The sequence below is a fragment of the Kogia breviceps genome, chromosome 5, assembly GCF_026419965.1.
Source record: "Kogia breviceps isolate mKogBre1 chromosome 5, mKogBre1 haplotype 1, whole genome shotgun sequence".
Classification (NCBI taxonomy): Eukaryota; Metazoa; Chordata; class Mammalia; order Artiodactyla; family Physeteridae; genus Kogia; species Kogia breviceps.
The window spans coordinates 30,418,733-30,437,513 of record NC_081314.1 but is presented as its reverse complement, the minus strand read 5'-3'; the positions used below and the strand labels follow the sequence as shown (position 1 = coordinate 30,437,513).

At 50.4% G+C, this 18,781-nt stretch overlaps 1 protein-coding gene across 2 annotated transcripts in view; it reads left to right on the top strand.

Moving 5' to 3' along the window:
- RFTN1 (raftlin, lipid raft linker 1) overlaps positions 1-18,781 on the top strand; it is a 205,274-nt gene that overhangs the window by 181,247 nt on the left and 5,246 nt on the right. For both annotated transcript variants that reach the window (XM_059065039.2, XM_059065038.2), the window contains exons 8-9: positions 11,475-11,578; positions 13,824-13,905. In XM_059065039.2, coding sequence (XP_058921022.1) covers positions 11,475-11,578; positions 13,824-13,905 — 186 coding nt within the window. The remainder of the gene's footprint in view (positions 1-11,474; positions 11,579-13,823; positions 13,906-18,781) is intronic.

Below are 18,781 nucleotides of genomic sequence, written 5' to 3'. Positions count from 1 at the left end.
TTAGCATCCTGGTAACCATGGCAACAAGAGGCTAACAGTTGGGTCACCACTGAGAGAATATTGACCAGAAAGAATACTGACGGAATGCTGAAGTGGGACCGTGGCCCCTTGAATTTACCAGATGGAGAAAGCCAGGGAGGGAAAATGTGTTGTGTTGAATGTTCTACAATGTCACTGTCTTTTCAGAGTGACCGTGCTTTGTGGCTCTGACTGCTGCTGGCCTGCCCAGCGACAGTGGAATAACCCTTAACTTCCATTGCCGCCTCTGCTAGGATTTTGAAGCAGCCTTTGTTCAGGGATATCATCTGGGCTAAAGCTTTATGATTACTGGTAAGCAGTCAGGAATCCACTGTCGTTGAAGGTGATAACTTTGATGTAGTTTTAAGTTCGAGAGTTTTTGCTGACACATATCCCCACCCCCTCCCCACTCCAGAATAAATCCCTTTTAATTATATACTGTGGGAAAACTCTTTTTAAATCCTCTTTTTTCTAGGTTGTAGATATGGTGGAAAAAATAAGAAAAAAAGGCTAAAACTGTGATCCCTCATTCACCTCATGTTGTCTAAAGACAAAGTGACAGATCCCATTTATTCCCAGAAAGTCTAACTTCCTCTCACTCCTCAAAGGAAGAGGAAGGGACTTGGCAAGTCCCTGGATGGAGAAAATGTTTCTTGTTTAATTGTTATCAGACTAAGCTGTTTCCAAGTCTGCCTGCCGGAGAGGGTGCGCTCACCCCGATGCATTCAGCGTGTGTGTGAAACGTCAGCTTCTGGAGGATGCAAGGCTCGCACTGTCCCAGTATGAAGTCCCGCAGACGGGATGTAACGGCTTTGAGTCGCTTAACTGTTTGCTCTCAGAACGGCAGCAGCATCTTCTCCTACTAATGGTCAGAGTCTGCCCAAGCTGTGCCCCCTTAACCTTCAAACGTCTGGCATTTTTGCCTGCAGCGTAATCTGGGAGCCCTTTGCTCTCATGCACCTGGCGTGGTTCTCACTCTCTCGAGCAGGCGCGTGTCAGCAGGCAGCTCTGATGCGTGTATGCATCTCCTGTCCCTCCGCCCCCTAACTCCTAACCCCTCTCCCAAAGCTGCACATCCCAGGACCAAATCACCTGCCCGGCCTAGAATCTAGAAGAGTATTATCTTGCACTGCAGGTTTGGTTTTCCTGCCAGCTGGGCCCGTGTGGTACTCTGGGAGAAGCCTGGACAGCATCTTGAGCGAGCACGCTCTCCCCCTGCGTGGGTTTTTATCTCTCCCTCCCAGGGTACGCTGGTGGCAGTGCTGGGCCTCACGGTAGCTTGTAAATGAGACTTCAGGGCTGCGATGTCATGCCAGGTCACAATGTGTCTGGCATGTAGGAGATGAGGGTGTGGTGTGCCGTCTTTGAGAGCGGTGAGAAATTAGAACCCCCAAGCTCCATTCAGTAGCAGCTATCACATTCTGTTTCTCTCTAATCAGATGAGGGGACTTTCACTCCGATTTTCCTCCTAGAGATTTGCTGGGTTATTTGGCTTTCTCTAGAATAATCATAATCTGTCAGCTTCTGCTGTGGAATAAGGCACCCCCGAAGCTTAGCGAATTGAAATAACCAGGCTTTCTGGTTGTAGTGAGTGCACAGGTCAGCTGGGTGATGCTCCTCTAACCTCACTCTCCTTCTGTGTCACTGGCTGGTCGACCGGCATCTCACTGGTCCAAGATGGCGTCTCTCACGTCTGCTAGTTGCTTGGGCCGTATGACTCTCATCATCCAACAGGCCAGCCTGGGCTTGTCCTTGGTTCCCTGAGAGCAGGTAGAAGCAGCAAGATTGCTCGTGGCCTAGGCTTAGAACAACTATGATGTCACATCTACCATATCTGTTGGTCAGAGCAAGTCACAAGCCCAGCCTGAACTCCAGGGGTGGAGAAGTGGACTCTGCCTCTTTATGGGAGGAGCTGCAGAATGCCGTAAAGAGGCCTAGAGGCAGGGAAGTAATCATTGAGGCCATTTTTTGCAAACAGTGTATCTCAAATAATAATAACAGTCATCATTATTATTTTGTTGGGCTCTCAATAGGGCTGCAGAGTTTGTTGCCTTTCATGCATGGGAGAGAAAATCAGGCAAAGATGTGAATTAACCAGCAGGGGTGGGTAAATAGTCCTAGAAAGGAAGCTTTCCACGCACTGCATGTATTTTCCTCTGCCCCCTTTTCTACATCTGAGAGCTAAGCTTTTTTTTTTTTTTTAACGTATTCTCTTTGAACGTTATGAAAGCCGAAGTTGTCTAAAATGAGACGTACGGCTTTCTTAGGCTCTATTATGTTGGCCTAATTACATATCAGCAAAATGTTTTTCTGGGGCATTGTGTGTAAAACAAAGAGGAAAACAACGTCTCCAGCCGGCCCCAGCATCCTTGCCCCTCCCTCGGCTGGCAGAGGCAGTGGTCCTGCAGGAGGCTTGTGGGGGGATGGGGGCCAGGAAGGCAGGGCCGCTGCAGCTGCCACTGGCCTCAGATGGATTTGCCCTTTCCCCAGAGAGAACAAGTGGCACAGCCTTCCTTCCTCTCTCCTTCCCTCCAGCACACCTCGTGGTGGCTTGCATCTGGGGAAGGACTGTATGTTTGCTCTCCCCACCCCCTGGACAGGGATCTCCTACAGCAGAAGAGGCTGACACATCTTTGCTTCCCAGGTGCATGGTACAGAACCAGGTTGACTGGATGTGGAGATTCATAAGTGAATAGTGGTACCTGGTATAGCCGTGCCCTTGGCGATACTGAAGGACTCAACGGAGTTTTCTGCAAGACTGCCGCAGTGTTACAGCCCCTACTTTCCAGTTGATAAATGAAGATGAAATGTTCCTTCTTTCCAGCTTGGCATTCCCCTCTCCTGCCCTGCCCTTGCATCTCTACTCTCTATCACCTGAGGGCATGACTCTTATCTTCCCTGTGTGCCATCATGGCCAGGGTCTCTGCTGGCCATGGCAAAGTCAAGGCAGACCCCAGATTTCCTGAGAACATGTTTACATTCCAGCCACTTCCCTCCTGAAGCATCCTGGCTGTGGACTCCTGAGACCTCACGGTCTATCCTGAGATGGTTTTTCAGGCTCTGTGTTGCTTGCCCTCTCAAGACATTAGATGGTGTGGATCTTTCTTCTTAAACGTGTTTCCTACCCTGGGCTGCCCTCCAGCCAGTTCCTCCCAGTTCAGGGCTTTTTATCATCTTCTGCTCTCCCCTCCCCAGGAGACCCAGTCCTCAGCCAACCTCACCCCTCCTTGAGTTGTTCTCCGCCCGTATTGGCCAATGCCTCCAAGTCTTCATTTTCATCTAACCTTTCCCTGGCTTTAGACTGTGTATGAGTGCCCTGTTGCAGTTGTAACAAATTACTACAAACTTAGTGACTGAAAACAGCACAAATTTATTCTCTGAACAGTTCTGGAGGCCAAAAATCCAAAACGGGTTGAAAGGGATTATAATCAAGGGGTTGGCAGAGTTGCATTCTTTCTGGGAGAATCTGTTCCTTGCTTTCAACTTCTAGAGGCCAACCTGCTGGTGACCAAGCACCCTGCCCTCTGCTCCCATCCTCACCTCTCCTTTCCTGACTCTGACCCGCCTCCTGCCTCCCATCTAAGAACCCTTTTGATCACATTGAACCCACCTGGTTAATCTCTCCATCACATGATCCTTAACTTCATCAATCCGCCGGATCCCTGTTACCATAGAAGGCAACCTCTTCCCAGGCCCCAGGATTTAGGACGTAGACATATTTGGGGGGAGTGAGTGGGCATTTTTCTTTCTACCATAGGAATCATCATTCCTCTCATTGTGGTCCTTGTCCCATATGCCTTGCTTCAATACATGAGCAGCCATTACCCATTATGTTGTTATACGGCATTATTTATTTAACAAGCCCAACACTGATAGACACACGTGGCGTCCAGTGTTTTGCTATTGTGAACAGTTCTCCAGTGAATAACTCTGTGCATTTGTCATTTTTTTATATACAGGATCAATGCATTCCCAGAAGTGCGGTTGTTGGGTCAGAGGGTAAATGTATTTGTAATTTTGAGAGATACTGTCAAATTGTTCTCCCTAAGGTTGAATCTGCCCTCTTGCCAGCCATGTATGAGAATACTTGCTTCCCCACAGCCTTGTCAGCTAAGTAGTTCTCAAACTTTGGGGTTTTTCCAATATGAGAGGTGAAACTATGATATCACAGGGTAGTTTTGATTTGCACTTCTCTTATTGTGAGATTTAGTATATTTTCTTCTGGTTTATGGCCATTAGAATTTCCTTTTCTGTGACTCTCTTCCTAGCCTCATCCCATCTTAAAATGTGGATTACTGGATTTCTTTTCTTATTAATTTTTAGGAGCTACTTTTTTGACTGTAATTTGAGCTACAAATAGTTTACCATCTTGTCATTTGTCTCTTGCCTTTGCATAGCTTGTCGTTTATCACGCAGGGGTTTTATGTCACCAAATTTATTATTTTTTCTTTATGTTTTCTGGATTCTAAGATGTTTAGAAATGGCTCCCAGTAGCCCCTTTAAAAATTAATAAAATTGTGTTAAATGTGGGGAGTTGGACATAGGTAGTTATTTCTTCTCTCTTCTGAAAAATCCCAGTGAACTGATACTAAAAGAATGATAGATTTATTTGTAAATTTATTTATAATCCCCAAATCAGTACTCTTGGTGCTTTCACAGTCACTTGCAGATGTATGCTTAGTGGCAAAAAAAAAATTATGTTGCTGACCTGCATGTTTCCAGCTAAGCTTTCTCATTTCAGCTGTCATGCTGTAAACAAGCGTCCTGTTCGCAGTTCACTTAGTGCCACATTTTTCACATGCTTGTGCTTTTTGTTGGTGATTTCACTGTATAAAGTTGCCCCCAAGCATAGTGGTGCAGTGCTGTCCTGTGTTCCTAAGAACAGGAAGGCTGAGATGTGCCTTATGGGACAAATATGTGTGTTAGGTGAGCTTTGTTCAGGCATGAATTACAAATCTGACCAGAGGCTAACAGGAAGTTAACCCTGTATTTCCCCAGGAACAGTGAGTGGTTCAGTATCTGCTAATTCAGTGTTTGTGGTGATATTATAGAACAGAACTCCCATAAATAGTGAAAAATGATTTTAGATGATAGATAGATAGATGGATAGAGACATAGGTAGGTAGGCAAGTAGGTAAGTAGATGGATGGATGGATAGGAAGATAGATGATAGATAGAGACATAGAGACATAGATAGGTAGGTAGATGGATGGATAGATAAATAGATACGAAGATAGATGGACAGATTGAGACCGATAGGTATGAAGGTAGGTGGATGGATGGATGGATAGATAGATAGGAAGATAATAGATAGATAGATAGATAGATAGATAGAGAAATAAATAGGTAGGTAGATGGATGGATGAATGGATGGATAGATACCCACAAGAACAAAAAGATTGGAAGAAGAGAAAGTGGAAAGTGTATGATTTCAACAGATTTTTAGAAGATGGAAGGTGCATGGAGGAAGGCGGATTAATTTAGCAAAGTAGAGGAAGCTGCACCTGCATGTAGAAGGGATCCTGAGGAAAGCTCTGGTCTTCAAAGCCTAAATCACTGCAGGATGGTGGGATGTGAACTGCAGAGCTAAAAACTGGGGCATTGTGGTGAAGTCCTTACACAGTGTGGTAAGATCCCTGGCTCCCACCCCTGTCTTGTGCAACCTGGTGACTGCGGAGATAATTCAAGGATCAGGCGAAATGACTTATAGAGATAGAATATATGTATCAGTGAAACAAAACCAAGATGCTATAAAAAAGAAATGATCAAAAGAGAAGAAAGAGCTTTGGGGGTCTAAAAATAGGGCAGCAGAACATTTTAAAACATACAAAAAGACTGGAAAACAAAATAAAGGACATCTTTCAGAAGGTAAAATTTTTAAAAAGTAAGAAAACAGGGGGAAAGAAAGGTAATAAAATTAAAATATCAGTCCTATGTTTTGACTAATAGGAAGTCCAGAAAGAAAGAAGACAGAAAAATTATCAAAACAAACAAAAAAAACGAAAACACTTTTCAGAGCCAAAGGACAAGAATCCTTTGAGGGCAAAGCCATTGAGTGTACAGCCTTTTAAGTAAACACACACACACACACACACACACACACAAAGGCATGTTGTGAAATTCTAGAACTTCATGGGGAAAAATATCCTAAAATCTTCCAAAGCAGCACAGCAGGTTACACTCAAAGTATTAGTAATCCAGATAGATGTCACAATAGCAATACTGACATCTAGGAGCTAGTGGAGCAATACTTCTAAAGTGTTAAAGGAAAAACAGATTTCAGCCTAGACTTCTGTACCCAAACTGTTAGTTAAAAGTGAAGACAGGGCTTCCCTGGGGGCGCAGTGGTTAAGAGTCCACCTGCTGATGCAGGGGACACGGGTTCATGCCCTGGTCCGGGAAGATCCCGCATGCCACGGAGCGGCTGGGCCCATGAGCCATGGCCACTGAGCCTGCTCGTCCAGAGCCTGTGCTCCACAACGGGAGAGGCCACAACAGTGAGAGGCCCGTGTACGGCAAAAAAAAAAAAAGTGAAGACAAAGACATTTTTAGGAGTGCAGGGATGCAAATAACTTCCAGGGCATTGTTTCCTAGGGAGCCACTAGAGGATATGCTCCAGCAAAATGAGGAGGAAGTCAAAAAAGAGACCAGCCGTAGACAGTAGTGGAGGGAGAACACAGTCCTGGGAAGCATCCACACCAGATTGAAGCAAGGGTACAGAAAGTTCCAGAATTATGTCTCCAAGTGGAAAAAAGTAGAACTAATATATTTAGGTACATGGGATAGTTATTGATGGGCAGGAAGAAGAAGTGTTGGAACATGTAGAATAAATTAGTGATGGGTTCATGTACAACCACACAGATGAAAGAAATTGAGGCCACAGTTAACTCCAGGAAAAATAAAGGACTATATTAAAAAAAAAAAAAAAAAAAAAAAAAGGTGTGGTTACAGTACATTACTTGACCCAGCAATATTTGTAATAACACAAACACAGACTTTTGATTTAATTAAAATTATATTATAACTATTTGGGGCATCAGGAAAGAGAAAGTAAGAAATGTGAATGGGAGCTCTAAGCCTTCATTTCCCATGGTAGGAAATCAATAGATACCTAAAATTGATAAGAAAGGAAATAGTATATAAACATGCCCTGCCGATTAGTGCTAGGCATTAGTGCTTCGGTAGCAATTTTACAAAAGACTCTTGCAGGGCTCTTGCTTCACATGCCCTCTCGGGGAAGGGAAGGGAAGAGAAGCACCCAGCTGGTGGCTGTCTCAAATCATTGTTTCAGGTGTGGAGACCAGCCCAGAAGTCCTGCATACTTTTCAGACATGGAAACTGAATTCCTCTCTTCATTGACAGTCATGAATAAGGAGCAAAGTATCATCTTTTAAGCTCCTTTCTCCCCAGATTCTTCCAGAATGGAAACAAGGAGAAGAAAAGAAGAGCACACTGACATCAGGATACAAACTCTCTCACTGGACCGATGTGTTACCTCCTAATACTCCCCTGCACAAAGGATCTTTGAAAGGATCAAAAGACACGCATTTCTTAGTAAACTCTACATCGTGTTGTTCTGTTTTTGGAGGGTAAGAGAAAGTTGTGTTGGATGCCTGTTTCTTTAGTGGATTTGCAACCATGGAGAAATTACAGGGAACAAAGGAAAAAGAGCCATAAATACAAATGAATCCCTTTTATACAAGTCAAAGAACCACAGGACATGCTTCATTTTTTTTTTTTAACACTCCAGGTGTGATCGGAGATTACGTATCCACACAGGAGAGTGGAGAGTTAATTAAAATTTCTGCACCTGTTCCCAGAAAGAAATGTCTTTTCGTTTGATAAGCAGGCTGGCTTTGGACTGCTGTTTGTGCTTTTCTCTCCTCACTGGAGTGTCACGGAAAAGCAGATCAAAGAGAGTCTTCCATCCGATGCGTTTCCGACCACCTTTCTCAGCTAATGGACTTGAAAGCCTCTTCCGCCGACTGCATGGAGTTCATGTCATATTTTAGAAATGTCGTCTTCTGACTCTGTTGATAATATGCAAACCGGCTTTGATAGGTGCTTGTGGAAAACCACATTAACCGTTAATTAAAGCAAGAGCAGCCCAGAGAGTTGGAGTGCGAGAGTCTGGCAGAATGAAACACCTCACCCCCTACCATTTGTATTTTACTTTTCAACCCGTCCTGTGACAGCCGGCTGGGAGCACTTGTGATTGAACTCTCAGCTCTCTCAAGCAGGGTCATGTTTTGCTGTGTTTTCGCTTCTTCCTTTTAGTCTTTATGATTCTGTACCCTCTGGCTGACATCCCCTACCTTGAGGGGAAAAGCTGTTGGGGAGAAATCCTGCCGTCTTTCTCTTTAAGATGGTGAATGAGGGGAATAAAATAGAGCAAAGCAGTAGTAACCCTGCGAGGCCTGTCTGGGGCAGGCGGGTCAGGCTGCCTCGGGGGTGCCCATTGTCCCGCCGTGCTGGGTGTCCGAGGAGAAAACCCGGCCGGGGCACAGGCACCAATAAAAGGACTCCATCCTGCCACTCAGGGCTTTGTGAGCCCCACGCTTGTCCTGGTTGCCATGGCGACCGTCTGTGGCTGGTTTGTCAGAGTGCTTGATAAAGTGGGAAGGTTATTCTTGATAGACCCAAGTAATCTTAACCTTGCAGAGCTTGAGTGTGGATGTACCATTTTCGCTCTCTTCTCTTTAAATCAGGAATGCAGGGATGGGGGCACGGGTTCTCAGGATAAAGCTGCCACAGCAGGTGGTGAGGGCCCTGACCAGCACAAGGGACACTGGCCGTAACTGGTCTGGAAGGGAGGTCCCGTGTGTCCAGGGCGCCAGCAGAGACAGGGGTGGCTGGGTCATCTGCTGCCACCTCTGGCCTGAAAGGGGGCTTCAGGGACGGGGCCAGAGTGGGGTCGCCTCCTATCCCTCTCCCGTCAGTTGGTTGTATTTGTACCTGTCTCTCCTCTCTTCCTTCCTTCTCTTCCTGCTTCCCCTCCTTCATTAACTCCCCTTCCTTTCCTCCTTCTCCTGCCCTTCCCCACCCCACTTCTTTTGTCCCCCACCTTCTCCCCTTCCCCCCTCCATTGCTTTCTGCTGCACCAGTATTAGTAACAGAGCTGAGCCTTTCAAAACCCCCTGACTTCTCCTCTCATGGAGGATGAAAGGAAAGGTAACAGCTTTCCTTTCGAGGAAATTCGAAAGTAACAGCTGATCATTTCTGGCCACAAAATTGCAGACTCTTTTCTGTCATCCGAAGAAACCTAACTGATTATCTAGGCAGTACTTTTCAGACTTAGCTGCATCTCAACTACTGGAAGCACTCTTTAGAAAAATAGAGCTACCATATTATCCAGCAGTTCCACCCCTGGGTGTGTATCCGAAGAAAAGAAAACACCCATTAGAAAAGATACATGCACCCCAGTGTTCATAGCAGCATTATTTATCATTGCTAAGATACAGAAGAAACCCAAGTGTCCATCGATAGATAAATGGATAAAGAAGATGTGGTACATATATACAATGGAATACTATGCAGCCATAAAAAAGAATGAAATAATGCCATTTGCAGCAACATGGATGGACCTGGGGGGTATTATGCTTATTAGTGAAATAAGTCAGAGAAAGACAGATACTTTATGTTTCCACTTATATGTGAAATCTAAAAAATAAAATGAATGACTATAACAAATCAGAAATAGACTCACAGATATAGAGAACAAACTAGTGGTTATCAGTGGGGAGAAGGAAGGGGGGAGGGGCAAGATAGGTAAAGGGGATTATGAGGTACAAACTACTATGTATAAAATAGATAAGATACAAGGATGATATTTTATAATAACTTTATATGGAGTATAATCTATAAAAATATTGAATCACTATGGGGTACACCTGAAACTAATATAATATTGTAACTCAACAGCACTTCAATTAAGAAAAGAAAAAAAAAAAAACAGAACTCCTGGGTCCCACCCACAGAGTTTCTGATTGTGCAGGTCTGGGGTGGGGTCCCAAGACTCTATTTCTAACAAGTTCCCAGGTGATGCTGCTGGCTCGGGGACCACACTTTGAGAACCACTGACATAGGCAAAGACTTACTTTATATAGTTGAGGCTCCCCGAGGGTACGTTGGTGGCCCGGTAGCCACGCTGGGATGGATGCCCAGTGATAGGAATTTTAAAAGCCGTTGGGAGAAGCAGGGCTGGTTGTTCCCTCATCTCTCTTCTGGCCCCTGGTTCTGTCCCCAAAAGGCCTCCAGCAGGACAGCCCCTCGCCGTGGGTGGTCCCCTCTGAGCAGCGCCGTTCCCCGGGTGAGCCTCTGCTCGGCGCCCCAGGCCCCTCGCGGTCTGCCATTTGTCTGTGCTGGGGTCCCCCCCTGGAATGCCTCTTCCCTAGCTCCGCCTGTCCATCTCCACCCAGCCCTTGAGCCCCAGGAAGCCCGCCCTGACCACGATCGCACCATCCCTTTCTGCTAACAGTCCAGCCTCATGGCCCAGCCCCTGGGCTGTTTTGTATTTCGGTCACATGCGTGTTCGTGCCGTGGCCTCTGCTGGACTGAACTGCACAGCAGGACTGTGCCTTCGTTCACCTCCGACCCACCTCGGCTCCGAGGTACTTGCTGAATGAGTCCTGTGGCGGCCTCGGCTGGAAGGACTCTACACACACGTCGGCAGTGTTTGAAGCCACTGCCAGGAGCTGACCGAGCAGAGAGTGGGTGCAGAGTCTACGCAGGGAGGGGTGGGGCTGGAGTCGGAAGTTAGCCGGCCTCTCGAGGAAGCAGGCTGTGAGGCCCGGGCTGGTGGCCTCACAGTGAGATTGTCTCCCTGTGGGAGCAGGACTGGGTTTTTAAATTGAAAGGCGAGCGTCAGTCCCCTCCTCTCGCTCCTCCCTGATTTCAAATGAAACAGCTTTCATCTACTCCTTTACGGCAGGATGTGTAACACAGGGGAAGCTCCTTGTTTGTGTGCACGTGCAGGGTGTGTGTGTGTGTGTGTGTGTGTGTGTGTGTGTGTGTGTTGCCGCTGTGGCTGGATGCAGATGACTCGATCGTTTGTCAAATGTAATTTCACTCCCCACAAGATGCTCTGAAACCCTCTGAGCAGCGGGTGTGGTCATGGGTTTAGGTATGTCTTGGAGGAGAAGTGATGGTGTTTCTTCAGTGAAACTCACAGGAGGCTATTTGTCCAGACAAGAGTAAAACAAAATGAATGGATCGACCCTTTGGCTCTTTCTCTTTGCCGACTGCACAGACTGTGTCGGGGCTGGAAAGAAATCCCATGTTGGCAGTTGGGCTCCAAGCTCCTGAAGCATCTTCGGAGCTGGAGTAGGGCCCCAGGCTACAGGGCATCCCGCCCCTTTCTGCTTTGTTGGGTTGGTGGGTTGGACGGTCCCCTCTCCGTCCCTCAGACGTCATTGGCTTGAGGCAGCTGCAGCCCTGACTGTGGCCTTTCTCCCCAGGGTGTCGAAGTGCAGACAGACTACGTGCCCCTGCTGAACTCACTGGCCGCCTACGGCTGGCAACTCACCTGTGTGCTGCCAACTCCTGTTGTCAAGACAACGAGGTAACAATAACCATCATTACTGTTACTGAACACTTGCACTGTTTCCCATAAGCTCTTCCGTGCGTAACTTATTGAATCCCTGTGAGTCTGGTGCTGTTACATCAGTTCTCCACCTGGGAAATGCCAGGGTCGGGATTTCAGAGTCTTAACTACCCCCCACCCGGAGCACCCCTCTTCCCACGTGGGGAGCCTCGGCCAGTGAGCCATTGCTGCCTAGCCTGTCACCTGGGCTGAGGGGACCCAGGGCTCTCAGATGCAAAAGAAACTCAGCATCTGCTGTGTGGCCCGTGCTGGGCTAGGCAGGCACGTTGCATGCAAAGTCTCATCTAGTCCTCAAAAAATCCTGTGAAGTGAGGTGGGATTTTTTGGTTGTATTTAACCGATTTTATAGCTGAGGAAAGTGTGGCCGGGGAGGTTGAAGCGCTAGCCCAAGGTCATGGCGCTGGTCAGTAGCCCCACCAAGGGGACGTGAGGCCCTGGAGTCTCAGCCCTGGCTGTGGCCCTCCCTACGATTTCACGTTCATGGTCGTTTGTCCACCCTCAGCTCTGCCTGCTGTCCCTTGAGCCCGTGGGCTTATCCTAGTCTTACCAACCCTAAAAGCCCTTCCATCTGTCTTTTGCGTTTGCTGTCAAGCTGGTCCTTCTAACTACCTGTGGGGTGGTGAGCATAGATGTGGTTCCCATTGTACAGATGTAGAAACTGAGGCTCAGAGAGGCTCCATTACATACCCAAGGCTGCCACACAGCCAGCAAGTGGCAGAACCCGCGACTAGACCCTCAGTCTACAACGGGCCATCTCTTTGCTGACCTCTGGGGGTGCCCCCTCCCGTGGCCCTCAGCCCCGCACTCCCTGAGTCCTGCTGTGTGCACACGCCCGCAGGTGACGGACGGCCTGAGGCGAGCCTAGTGACCTGGGGGACGGCAGGCGGTGGAGCCCCAGAGCACAGACGGAGGTGGGAGTGTGGGCGCCCATCACTGCCTCTCCTCGGCCCTCATCACGTCCCCCCTCATCACAGACCCCCCGGGGTCTGTGCAGCTGCAGGAGCCAGTCTGCAGCCGCCCTTGGGCCCCGGGCCACCGGGAGACTTCCGTATTGCTTCTTGGCCAAGATTTCTCTGGGCACAGTGTGGTGCCGTGGAGGGGAAGGGACCCCGGATTTGTGACCCAGAGCTTGAACCCAAGTCCTGAGTCGGCCGATTGCTGTCTACCTTGGTCAAGTCCACGTAGCTTCTTTGAGCCAGTTTCCTAGTCCATGCAACTAAGAATGCTGCCTGTCTTCTGTTCCAGAGGACAAGAGCCCCTCTGAGAATGTATTTGAACGTGAAGCCCCCGCTGGCTCTGTGGCAGCCCAGAGGGTAGGGACGGTCTCTCTGTTTCAAGCAGTCCCACCTTCTAAATAAGCCTCCGTGATCCTCCACCTTCCTGGCCTTAAATGACCCTTGCAGAGGAGTGGAGAGTGCGTGGGACCGGGCAGAATCCCCGCTGTGTGACCCCCGGTCTGCTCCTTGACCGAGATGAGCTGTCCTGTCCTGTCCCGTTGGTGAAAGCAGGGGTCCCATTGTTTGGAGCGCCGGCTGCAATCGCCCAGCCCGGCCCGGGCACAAAATAGTCCTCTCCCTCCTTTCCCTCCAACACCCCATGTAGTGACACATCACCTCAGCAGAGAAGACGTCTGCCAAATAGAGGTTTAAGCAAGTGATCCGAAGGCGCGGGGTTCGCGGTGGCCAGAAAACAATGATCTGCCCACAAGGGTGACTCAGGGTGACTCAGGGCGGTGGCCAGACCCCTGCGCGGCCAGGCCCCCTGCCCAAGCTCCTGTAATCGCTCAGGTCCTCACTGGCCGCCCATCCCAGGCCGCCCAGGTCCCTCCTTGGCCTCATTCCCAAAGACAGACTTGGAAGAGGCCTCCACCCTCCGATATTCAGCGAGGTCACTTTGTCATCACCTGGCCAAGATGGTGGCTGTCATTTCACATCACGGGAAAGGGGCTTTTCAGCCAGGAAGCTGCCTTTCAAGGAAGCACATAAAGCTTTAGTTGGTTGGGCCCCTGAGATAGCAAGCAAGGGTGGGTGGCCCGGGGGTGGGAAGGTGGGGGGCTTCTTGACCTCCGACCTCTCACTGTCGGTGGCCACCTTCCTTCCCACGGGCAGCCGGCTTGGATGAAGTTCAGGACGGCGGCCTCCGTGTGAGGTGCGGGGATCCTCCAGGTATAAAGGACTCATTCTCAGCTCTGCCTGTGTTACAGGGAGGGGAACGTATCCACCAAGCAGGTAGTCTTTCTTCAGAGACCGTGTCTACCTCAGAAAATCAAGAAGAAGGAATCAAAGGTGAGTGATCTTGGCTGCTTTGTTTTGCTTGCTCCGTTTTGCTCACCGGAGCCCGGGGGTGTGGGGGACACCTGAGCCTCTCGGCGACATGAGTCACATCCTGGGCAGGTGAGGGTGCCGGAGGGCCTTGTCGTGGTCTCCTAAGAGGATGCACCAGCGTTTGCGAGGCTGAAGGGGGAGTGGGAAGGCCGCTGCACTCTGACCCCGGCTGGGACGGCTGAGCGCATGCCCAGCTTCGCTGTATCTCTTAATCTCGTTACAAGCTGGTTGACGCCCCGCCCCGTCCCTTGGGACGTCATAAGTTTGGGGATCTTGGCAGAGGGAAGCTGCCAGACGGCCTTCCCCACAGGCCCCGCCCTGCAGGTCTGAGTGGCAGTGGCTGCTACCGGCAGAGGGCATCTCCCCTCCGGAGTGAGTCCTCAGGCCAGGCTGTCCTGGGACGGCCAGGGGCCTTTCCCTTTTCCCTGGACGTCACGTGAACTGTCCCAGAAACACAGTGGCACTGAGAGACGTGGCTGTTCTCAGAGTTTTTCCCGTGTTTCCTGAGCCTGAGGCCAAGTCCTCCCCTCGTGTGACATGATTCCGATCTCTCACACCCCCGTGCTTTGCCCCCTTGGGTGCTCCTCCCGTGGGCGTTCACGGTCACTTGGGAAGAGAGTCGAGGGAACCTGCCAAGCCCCCGGAGCCAGCTGGCTCCCCCTGTGACGGACAAGGCCACACTGTGGGGCAGAGCCCACCGGACCCACCCGTCCCCTCGCCGGGCACCATCCCCGAGCTCCCCACCCGCGGTGCCTCGTGTTCTTGGGACACGGAGCCCGGACAGGAGCACCAAGCAAGTGAACAGATTGGAGCGGCCCCTCTGCAGCTAACAAATCCAAGGGCGGGGTGGCCACCAGTGGGAGGAACGCCAGGGAAGTAGCTCTGGAGCCAGCTGGGGTGCAGCGCAGAGGAAGGGCTCTCCAGGCTCGGAGATGCCAGTGTGACAGGTGACAGCAGCAGAGGACCAGAAGGCAGCCACCAAAGCCACCATTGCCCAGCAGGAGCAGTCAGCCACCAGCTGGAAGACGGATGGCCCCGGGCTGCCACCAGCCACAGCTTGGCCTGGGCTGTGGAGCCGCGTGCACCCACGCAGCATTCTAGCAGCGCCGCCGAGGTCTCCCACCAGACGCCAGGCAAAGCCCAGCTTTTGCCCTGACGAGGAGGACGTGGTGCTGCCTTTTCCTGCCAGCGTGTCCTGGTTGTGGCGCCAGCAGCTCCCAAAGGACAGACAGGTGGCTTGATCCTGGTGAAGGCTGCACATCTCACCCGGGGGACAAGCCAGTGGAAACCCGAGGGCAGGGAGATGTTAGGGGTAGAGCTTTCAGGCTGCTGTAAGAAAGCAGGACGGCGTACCTCAGGGGAAATCTAGGGAGGTGGGAGTCAGCCTTTTCTGGTCAGTAGAGACGTCCACCCCCAGTGAGCTGCACGAACCCCGGGCAGACCTGCTCATTCCAGGGCTTGGGGTGGCGAGCGCTGTTCTCTGTGTGACCTGGGGAGGCCACCTCTCTGTTACAGCCCCAGATGGGGGGACTGTACCATCCCATCACCCCCATCATACACGCCTCGCTCAGCTGACCCCCCGCCCCGTGGCCACGGCTCCATCCCCACCGCGCCCTAGTCCCCCACGTCACTGACACCGTTCGTGCCCTCCAACCCTCGAAGCGCCGTTTTCTCTCGGCTGTGCCACCACTCTCGCCTGGTTTCCCACCTAGTTGCTCATTTCTAGACCCGTGTCTCCCCATTTTCTCTCACCTCTTCCTTAGAAAATCTCCTCCAGGGCTTCCCTGGTGGCGCAGTGGTTGAGAATCCGCCTGCCGATGCAGGAGACACGGGTTCGTGCCCTGGTCCGGGAAGATCCCACATGCCGCGGAGCAACTAAGCCCGTGAGCCATGGCCGCTGGGCCTGCGCGTCCGGAGCCTGTGCTCCGCAACGGGAGAGGCCACAACAGTGAGAGGCCCGCATACCGCAAAAAAAAAAAAAAAAAAAAAAAAAAAGAAAATCTCATCCAGCCCCAGAGTGAGAAAATCTCACTCAACACCTCTGTGTCGACAAGTCTTACCTCTGCATGTTCAGCCCTGGCTTCTCCCCTGGGACCCCAGCTCCACCTGCCCTGCGGCTACCCGTGACCTTGCCCTTTCCTGCACCGGCCGTCACCCCACCCCCCGACCTTAGAGGAACAGCGCTTCCATGGCCCAGAGGCTCCCACCCACCTAGAGGTTGCCCTTGGTGCTTCCATCTCCTTCCCACCGTATTCAGTCTGTCCTTAAGGCACATCTGTTTTAGGTCCTAGGCACTCTGGAACCCCCTCTTCTCTCCATCACCACCTGCCTAGACTACTCCGATCTCCTGATGACAGGTCTCCCCTTCAGATGTGTTCTCCACTCAGAGCCAAAGTGAACTTTGAAAAACAGTAAATTGAATCATGTCACCCCACTGCTTAAAATGGTTCTAAAGCTTTGGGTTTTTCTTAAGATAAAGATGGAAGCCTGTACGGTGGTCCACACGGCCCTGTGGGCTCTGGCCCCAATCTTCTGCATTCCAGCTACTCTGGCCTTCATGCGTATCCATGCCCCTCGCTGCCACAGGGCCTTTGCTTGGGCAGCTCCTCTGCCCCAGATGTTCTCTTCCTTTGTATTTTTTGGAGATAATGTTCTCTCCTTTTAGACCAAGCCAGGCTCCTCTGTGATTCACTGGGAAGAACCATGTTCCTCTCCTCTCCGTTTGTAATTATTTGTGATCAATCCTCCACCAGTAGAATCAGACGTTCATTCCGTGAGAGCAGCCCCTTTTTGTCCTCACTGTTGTATGCCCAGTGCCTGGCTTTTAGTTAGTACTCCACAAATACTTGCTGGATCAATGAGTGAATAATCAAACTTCTGAGCCTGGGACATGCATAGTATGTCTAGCACTGAAATTTCAGACAAGAGATTGCAAGATTCAAACATCAAGGATGCAGCATATTTAGTCGTCTTTAATCAGCCAAGTGGACAAAAAAACCTCCAGTCAAGACTTTTCAGCGTTTGAAAGAAACCTCTCTGTGTACCTCTGAGTATGGCTTTCAAAGCAAATATTAACCTCCTTGGAAGGTAACAGGTGATTTCTACGACACGGGAGAAGTCTGCCTTCCCACTAAATTACTTGAAGTGGAGGCAGATACGGACGGTTTCTTAATGTGTGAATGAAATCACCAGCCCTGCTGACGTGGAGCTCTGGACACACACGCTGCTGTAAAGCTGAGGATTTTTCCTTTTCTGCACGCACTTCTGGCGTGGACAGCTAGTCGGGGTTTTTCTCAGTTTAGGTGCCGGCAGTGCACTCACGTGCCACACACACCCGGCTCAGGAAGGCCCATCCAGCCTGCTCAACTTGCAGCTGCTGGTTGGGTTCAGAGACTCACCCTGGAACTGTTCAGGATGTGATGCATCCTTCAGGCTGTGGATGCTACAGTTCAACCCTCAGAGCCTGCGCACGGAAAGCTCTTCCGCCTCGGATCTGAAATACAGTCGACCCTTGAGCAACGTGGAGGTTAATCCGAGTGTAATTTGTAGTGGGCCCTCTGTATCCAAGGTTCCCTGACCCGAGGATGCAACCAACCACTGACCGAGCAGCACTGTACTTTTTACTCTTGCCAACCGTCCGCGTGTAAGTGGACCTGCATCGTCCAAGGGCCAACTGTAGTTTTGGCTGTTCCATAAAGACTGTGACTGTCCCCAGCAAAGGAGGAAGGGACTCCTGCTGGTGAAGGGAAGGGGGCGCGATGGTGGAGGAGGCCCTCCCAGGGACACAGGGCTGGGGCTGTGCGAGGACTGGGGACCCTGTTCCACACGGTGAAACCCTGCCCAGGTGTTGTTCTTACATGATTAGTTCTCACACTGTGGCCCGTGAACCAGCAGTACCAGCATCACCCAGGAGCTGGTTAAAAATGCCAGTCTCCCTCTCCTCCCCAGGCCCCCTGAGTCAGAAGCTCCGGGACAGGGTGGGGGACCCCTGTCTGAAGGAGCCCCCCAGGAGATTCTGATGCCCGCTCGCGTCTGAGAGCCAGTGTCTGAGTTGAATAGTTTAGGGCCCCTTCCAGCCTCACTGTGTGGATCTCCATTCAAATTTTATTATTATTGATCTTTAAAGAATGGGCCTGTCAGGGAGCCCTCAGTGTAGATATTTGTTTTTAGTAAGACAAACCAAAGCATCTTTCATGGCAGTTATAGCTGGACTTCCATTAGCTGACCCCTTGGCTTCATGAGTCAAGCACCTGACCTAGCAGATGAATCCGAACACCATGAAGTCTGAAAGCTGAGGCACTTAGGGGACGGGCTGAGCTATTCCGAAGGTGTGTGCCCTCTCCCCCTGGCTTCCTCTCCTCCGTTCCTTCTGGAACATGAGCCTGGAATGCCTTTTCACCCACCAAGAATGAGCAGGTGGAAGATTAGTGTGGAGCCAGAGAAACCTGTGTTTGAATTTCAGCTAGGCTGTTTTCTAGCTGTGTGACCTTGGGCGAGTTACTTAACCCCTCTGAACCTCTGCATGCTCATCATAATAATGGTGCTAACAATGCCTAATGAGAATACCGCTTTGGGGAGTCAGGGAAATGAGAAAGCTTGTCACAGTGTGAGACACTCAGAACGTTTAGCTTTTAGATTATATAGAGCCTGAGTTTTGGCCACTGCTACTTCCCTGCTTCATGAGAATGCCCCCTTCAAAAGGAGAGAAGGAAAGGAGAAGAGTCCAGCCAGAGCCTCCGGTGACCTGGCTGCAGCACCGGGACAGCTGTGGTGGCTTGGGGACCCCGGGCAGCTTGGAGAGTCAGTGACATCACCACTCCCCATCTGAGGACACAGA